This window comes from Phoenix dactylifera, chromosome 5 (genome assembly GCF_009389715.1).
Source record: "Phoenix dactylifera cultivar Barhee BC4 chromosome 5, palm_55x_up_171113_PBpolish2nd_filt_p, whole genome shotgun sequence".
Classification (NCBI taxonomy): Eukaryota; Viridiplantae; Streptophyta; class Magnoliopsida; order Arecales; family Arecaceae; genus Phoenix; species Phoenix dactylifera.
In genome coordinates, this window is record NC_052396.1 from 391,113 (window position 1) to 398,695 (window position 7,583).

General features: G+C 39.9%; 1 protein-coding gene across 1 annotated transcript; it reads right to left on the reverse strand.

The window, feature by feature from the left end:
- Positions 1–1,005: 1,005 nt before the first annotated feature.
- On the reverse strand, positions 1,006–6,241 carry LOC103721146 (probable 26S proteasome non-ATPase regulatory subunit 3). Its single transcript, XM_008811217.4, has 9 exons — positions 6,100–6,241; positions 5,871–5,980; positions 5,540–5,730; positions 2,968–3,105; positions 2,739–2,875; positions 2,564–2,618; positions 2,381–2,491; positions 1,902–2,141; positions 1,006–1,823 (listed from the first exon to the last, which is right to left on the reverse strand). Exons 2-9 carry the CDS (start codon positions 5,950–5,952, stop codon positions 1,311–1,313), a joined length of 1,467 nt encoding a protein of 488 aa, XP_008809439.2. The 5' UTR covers positions 5,953–5,980; positions 6,100–6,241; the 3' UTR covers positions 1,006–1,310.
- Positions 6,242–7,583: the final 1,342 nt, after the last annotated feature.

Sequence of the window (7,583 nt, forward strand, 5' to 3'; positions counted from 1 at the left end):
TTGTGCAAAATAAAAGGGTACACGACTTTAAAAAGATGCTTAGCTTGCGCGTGCCGGGGTGTGATTGTCCATGGTTAGAGAGGTGGGCAGACTATGGGCCGGCGCTAAGGCTTTTATGTTGTATTTTGCTTTTTAATTTTGTTGGCCATATTCATATCCGTCGTGTCGTGTGAACAGCTGATGTACCAAAAAAATCGAATCCCGTGTTGGTGGCATTTGATATGTAAATGAGACTTTGGGGAAATGGAAGAGCTTAATAGCCTAGTTTACCATGTGTTAAAGGTGAAGAAGAAGTGGTGGGAAATGGGGCACCTTGATTCAGGCTTTGGTCGTGGTACCGACCCGAGACGACAGGAGAAGACGGTAGGTATATGAAAAGCAAGAAGAGGAAAAGCTGACATTAGGCCACACCGAATTCCAGTACTGAATTATGCTGGCTTAAGGCTGGCGACCGTCTTTTAACGTTAGTTCCATGAAACTTCTTCATATCCCATTTTGCTTCCGTGATGCCATCATAATCTCATTCACAGGCAGCTAGCTTGCAAAGAACCAGCATCGTCTCTTTGATCCATAAACCTGAATTATTACCATCACAGACTTTGGAGCATAAACGTGCTGCAGTGATTACTTGTCATTGCATTACGTTTTCCATCAATCCTGCAATCTTCAGGATTTCGACATCCTTTCCTCCATTTCATGAACCGTTCTTCTGAATTGATGATGCAGCCTGCTGCGTTCCACAACCGTAATAGGAGCCTCAACGACGATGTGGTAGAGATGGCAGTAGCATACCGAGCTGCTTCCCGTCCTGGTGGGATCTGGTTCACAACGAACTAATACAATACATTCAGCGGAACACCCTGTATGCATTTACCCTCAACTCGACAAAATCTCATGAACCATGAAATGGAAGAAATATTAGATTAGTACTTGTAAACAAAAATGATAAACCAATAGGATTATTCCAAGCAATGACCAGCATCATCATGGTCATCATCCAAGCCCTTCTAACAATCAAAAAGCAGTCTTTTCCCATCAAAATTTATTAAATAATTCCAATCCAAGAAGCCAGCCAATCTATGTGCCGCCTCATTTTAGCAAAGTAGATCCAGAAGTAATATAAATTAAGAATCCAAATTGTATGCTCTGAAACACAGATCAATGCATCCTGACTACTGCAAATTAGAAACAACGAAGAAAGAGTAATGGCAAAAAAGTATTAAACAATCTCCACTTGGATTATCCTCGCCAACCAAAGGAGCTCGAGGAACCTGTGCGCTCGAACAATGTAGCATCTAACAAAGTCGTCATCAGAACTCATCATCATCTTCCTCGGCGATATGCTTTGCAAGCTCCTGTTCCTGCTGTTGCCTCTCCCTCCTCTTCTCTGCGCTCTCTTTCTCCTTGTGGGAGTTGGGTGGGAACCTCAGTGCCCTCACTGCTTCATTGTGCATGTTCAGGCAGAAGACAATCCTGGAATTGAAAGCAATCTGTGGTTCGTTAGTAGAGTAGACGTCACCAGTCTCTTTAGAAACCATCCACCCATTTGCATGATCTATGATCGCATCAACTGCCCCATCTCGGATGGCCTTGGCTACTATGCTCTCAGCATCGGCCACAGGATTCTGAGAGTCCAATCTCAACTTCCTGGCTACATCAGCCAGAGATATGCGGGAATACGAGATGCTGATATTGCGGAGCCCAGTTCTTATCACATTGTGCCGCAGTCTCACGATCAGATTACGCGTCCTGTCTGAGTTGAATGTCCCAGAAAACTTATCTGCAACAGTCCTAAACAACTCCAAGTCCCCAATTTGAACAGCCTAAAATAAGGAAAAAGAAAGAATTTAAAAACCGTAGACATGATGAACATTGTTTTTAAAATAATACAAAATACTCACATTTGTAAGCTCAAAGTATGGTGTCAAAGCCTTCTTCATGCCTTCCTGCATAAAAACAGTTCTCTCAGGAATCTCTCCAAGAAGTAAGCGGACAATGACAGCCCACTTGTTGCATTGGATTCGGAAGCCTCGAGCTGCAACTGGTGCCTTCCGAGCAGCTTGCAATAGACTCTCTTTGGCATCTGTATACTCCAACTGAATGGTTCTGATCTTTCCTAAATAGAACAGGTACCGAGAAAACTGCAAGAAAATTCCTAGCGTTAGCAGTCACTGGAAAATCAAACCATACTGCTTTCTGTGCTAATGGCATAGCCTAGATAATAATGCTAGCTAACTTTTCCCTATGACTACCTGTCTTAGCAGAAAAACTATACCAAAACAACAAATACTGGCGGCGTTTTTTTCCCAAACAACCATGAGATGATCCAACCAAATTTGAAAATGGAAAAAAAAAAAAAATCCTAGGAAAGATGTTATGCCTGTTGATTTGAATGTGCCTCAAAACGTGGTGCTTTCGACCTTAGCTTCTCTGCCTGGTCATATAGGTTGTAGTGGAGGTAATTGCGAAGCAGAAGGTTCAGAAGAGTTTCCTGCATGTCAACATCATGAAAAGCTAGTACCTTCCATATGTCTGAATATATAAGAAAATATAAGAAACAGACCTGACCCAACTCATCACGTCGTAAGGTTGCCATTCTGTGCAGGGAAAGGAGGGTCCTGACAAGGGGTGAAAGAAAATATTTTATTCTAATATCATCTTCCTAAGGCATTTCACAAAACAGAAATTAGATTGGCTCATGATGACATCTATACTTGTTTATTTAATATAAAGCTCACCCGCGAATTTCAGCAAGATTATTTGTAAGTTCATAACTATAAGAATAATAGAAGTACAGCCGAGATGCTAGAACATCAACTGTTCTTCTATTAATATTCTTCAGGCGAGCAATGCTAGAAGAGGAACAAGCTTTAGCCTGCAAGAGAAAACATATTGGAAAAGTGAAATAACATATCAATTTCAGTTCCAGTAAGGATATTAAAGCAACCATCAATTATAGAAAATTACCTCATTGTATCTCTTTTGGTCAATCAGAAATATCAAAACAAGCAAGTAACAGTAGATTTCAAGCTCCGGCAGAGAATACTTAGCAAGACCCTGAGCTGCTGAAGTTGCTGTATCCACATCCATATCACGTTCCTCATCCTAAAAACAATCTCATATAAATTTACGAAAGTGTCTAAACATGCAGATAAGCATAAAACATGAGCATAAACAGTATAATATTCAGCTGGAATAAACAGTACAATCCATTAATCAAATCTCATGAGAGGAGTGGCATATAAACAGACGTACGAGTAAAATAGTAAAATAAGGCTGATTGGAAGCAGCAGCTTTAAGTTTGACATCATGACCTGTACTTTGTTAGGAGGCCTTTACAAGAAAACTAAACGGTTGAAATGTTCGGTATCAGGCAATGCATGAAGGGATCTTGGGGTATTATGATCCAATAAAGGATGCTAAGAATAAACAAAAACATAACAATGAAATTAAATTATCTACTTAAGAAATTTGATGCCCATACTCATGGCAGTCATCTGCTGTATGGTATCATTAGAGGAGGGTGACGCAATGGTGCTTTGTAAGGGTTACATAAAAAATATGGGGTATCACTATAATTTCCTGCAAATCTCACGCAAATCCGCCAGGTACAATATAAAATATCATTACAACAAATCATTGAGATAAAGCAATTTGTTGAAGTTATTTATAGAAGGCTATGAGATAAACATGGTAAATGGAAATATATTTTATTTTGGATCGAGGAGCCTCTGGGCCCTCCAGATCACAGTGGTGAGTTCTGCATTCACAAACAATTTGGCTAGAGGCAGAGATCCAGAATTCAGACAAAGTGCAAACTACTCACCCATAGATCTGGAAGAAGTTGGATGGTAAACATTGAAAAAGAGTTCTAGCAAAAAATAAAATGCTAATGTATATGCCCATGTGGACAAGACAGAACAGTGAACTATAGGAAAAGACCACCATCACCAGCAACTTGTAACATGATGAATCTGTGCAGGCCACCATCTATACATATACTTAATCCTTTTTTTTTTGATGCGGCAGATAAGAAAAAGAAAATGAGAACATAGGTACACATTCTCCTAGACTGAAAGCTGATTCCACTTATATATTGCCATATATGTGTATATCTCAAACATCATAATCAAGACTTAGTTGCTGATGCCCATCAAAATTAAACATATATCTTTCTTGTAAAAAGAAATACACGTATCCATATATAAATTGAAGGTTCTAACAAAAATTAATCCATATGTGCAAATTATGACAGAATTATACAAGAACAGTATGAGAGACTATTAGGATTTAGCCAGAATTCATGAGTTACACTCAACATATATTCACAAAAATCTGTTCTTCACTTCCCCTCCGCCTCCCCCTACCCAACATATTATCCTCGCTGTATAAAAGCATTTGAAAGCCAAGAAAAGGATGATCAAAGCTTATACTACTTAAATGGATATTGCTTTAATGAGTTCTCAAATCTCAACAAATCACGAGAGTTTCATTCAGAGCCATGCATTCCGATGGAAAAAGGAGTAGTTTTCCTATGATTAACAAACTCCAACAAGTAGAAATGAGATCACCACCACTGTATAATCATATGTATATACATACATATAATCCTTTTTTTTGGCAGCGAAGTACAGGTAAGAAAAAGAAAATGAGAAGATAGGTACACATTGTCCTAAACCGAAAGCTCATTCTACCTATATATTGCTCTATATGTATATAGCTCAACATCATAATCAAGACTTAGTTGCTGATGCCCATAAAATTAAACATATATATTTCTCGTAAAAAACTATAAATATCCATATTTAAATTGAAGGTCCTAACAAAAATTAATCCATATGTGCAGATTGTGATAGAAATATGCAAGAACAGTATGAGAGACTATTAGGATTTAGCCAGAATTCATGATTTACACTCAACATGTATTTCCAAAAATCTGTTATTCACTTCCCCTCCGCCTCCCCCTACCCAACATATTATCCTCGCCATATAAAAGCATTTGAAAGCCAAGAAAAGGATGATCAAAGCTTATACTACTTAAACGGATATTGCTTTAATGAGTTCTCAACAAATCCCGAGAGTTTCATTCAGAGCCATGTGTTCCGATGGCAAAAGGAATTGTTTTCCCATGATTAACAAACTCTGACCAGTAGAAATCAGATCCTACAGAAGTCTTCAAGTTAGCCACAGTGACCTGATAATTCACGTAAACGATGGTAAATGAAAGGTTAAATCATTCTCTCTTGTTCTAACAAAAGATCTAAAAATCCTATAAATTCTTTGAACAATTTGATGACCTAGCAGTTGTGTTGTCTTAAACATATTATGATAACGATGCACTGATCAAGCAAATTCCACAGAAAACAAACATTTGCTATGCTAGTTAAGCCCATTGCCCAAACACAATGATACCATGATTCTTGAACAAAAATTAGCAGGTGGATAGAATCAAGATTACAATTTTCATATGCTTTTTATAAAATATTAAGCAAGTAAAGATTATGGTACAAGGATAACTAAAGTGCTCTCTCTTTGATACCTTCGGAAGATAGGAAGAGAGCCTCAAGTGGGCCTCAGAGCCCGGGGCAAGGGCATAGCTAAGGAAGGCAGAGACCGCAGGCGCCCTTAGCTTCCGGCGGAGCATCATGGTGAGCCGCACCGCCCGCACGATTCGCCGCACCTCCTTGGCATATGCGCCGGTCTCGATCAGGGAAGCAATCTCCTTCAGATCTGAAACCAAACCAGTACCCCATAATTACTTTTTTTTTAAAAAAAAAAACCCCAAAAGGGGCAAATACAAGAAACTGTAGAGAATTAGAAGGAAAAGCGTTTTTTTTTTTAATTTCTTTGCTAATTCATCGTAATCTTACGTTGAAGGGTGGAAGAAGCGGTGGCGGAGGATAAGGAATTAGATGGAGCTTGAACCTCCTTCATCTCCACATCGTTACTCATCCTTTCCTTCCCTTTCTCTTTCTTTTTCCTGGTAAAAATCATCAGCAGATAGTGAAAAAATTGGAGAATAAAACGTAAAAACAAGGAAATCATGGATCATATGGTGGAGAAACCGAAGAAGGGAATAAGGGAACAGGAGTAGCTCACGTCGATGCGAAGACAATAGAAGGAGGACTGAGCTAGGGTTTGGCCCCTCGCTTCTTTGCTTAGGTCGCAAGAATTCCTTTATTCTCTCTCTCTCTCTCTCTTTCCTTTGGCCTCTTTGAGCTCCAGGAAGAAAGAGATTATTTTAAGTACGGTGCCACGGTCAAGAGGGTTAAGCCGAACCCTCCGGACCTTAACCCGGGCCAAGCCAAGCCGACCAGAGATTTGGGTTCGTTCGTCATAGAGTACGGCACGTACCTTGTAAGCAAAAAAACCATTTGAAAAGAGCTGTAAGGGACTGTGCTGGTTTCCTGGGTGCCCCAACCCCAGCTTCCTCATGGTGAACTTCGATAGTAATATGAGCGAAAAAGGAGTTGCGGAGATGTGGTATTCATCACCAGAGACCATAACGCCGAACTGGTGGCGGCAAAAGGGCGGGAGATCTTCGATACGTCTATTGTGTGCACCGGAGCTCAGAGCTCCATGAAAGAGCATTATCTATGCGAGACAGATGTTGAGCACGGATTACATCTTCTTCAAGAGAGATTCAGCCACGGTGATCGAGTGGATTTAGGGTCGGAGCTGCATTACTGAGGAGAGGCCGCTGCTCCACGATATCCGCAGATTACTAAGAAAGTGGGGCTCCCATCAGACCATGCATATTTATAGAGAGGTAAAATGTACCGCTGATTGGGTTGTCTCTTTACTGCTCACCACTCCAGAGGTTTTTTTTGGGCGAATCACGTGTCTTTGTCGAATCCACTTATATATATAGTCTTTTGTTTTCTAATTTTGTAGGCCGCATTCACGTATGTTGGGTGTGAGCTGCCATTCTACTTTCTCCAAGAACTTGGCTGTAGCGTTGCTCTATCATGGCCCCATGCCATGAGTTGTTTACTTGTTTTCACTCTACCATATGTTATATTTTGGTCCTAAGTAACAACCATTGGTTTATGCATGAGTAGGTTCTTCCATCTTTGCACGTATCACACTGACTTCATATCTATCATTGGTCATTTGCATCGAACATGGCAAAATACTAGAACATGATTAATCCTCACTTCGATCACAACTCTTTGTCAAGATTCTTCAAAAGGAGAGAGAATCACGACGGGCGAAATCAACAATGGTCTATAAATCCTAACAAAATTCCCTTTTTACCAAACATCTAGTTATCCTCTCAAGCTCTAATATAAATTGAAATAAACACCAATCGTCTTTTCTCCATTCCTTTCCTATGAAACTCGGTCGTCATCAAGAACTCCCTCCTTGGAGACGTGGTGGCTACGTTCAAGACTTGCCAAAACTGCTTGTTGCTTCCTTATCCTATGGAATTAAGGGGTAGGGAATGATGGAACTCGTGTGATATGGGTTAAATCTCACATCCATGAAATAATGGGACTAGTAATCCAAACAAAGGAATTAGGCCCGAGTTTCCAGGTAATTAGACCATAGACAAGAATATTTGCAATCCAATAGTCCATCCA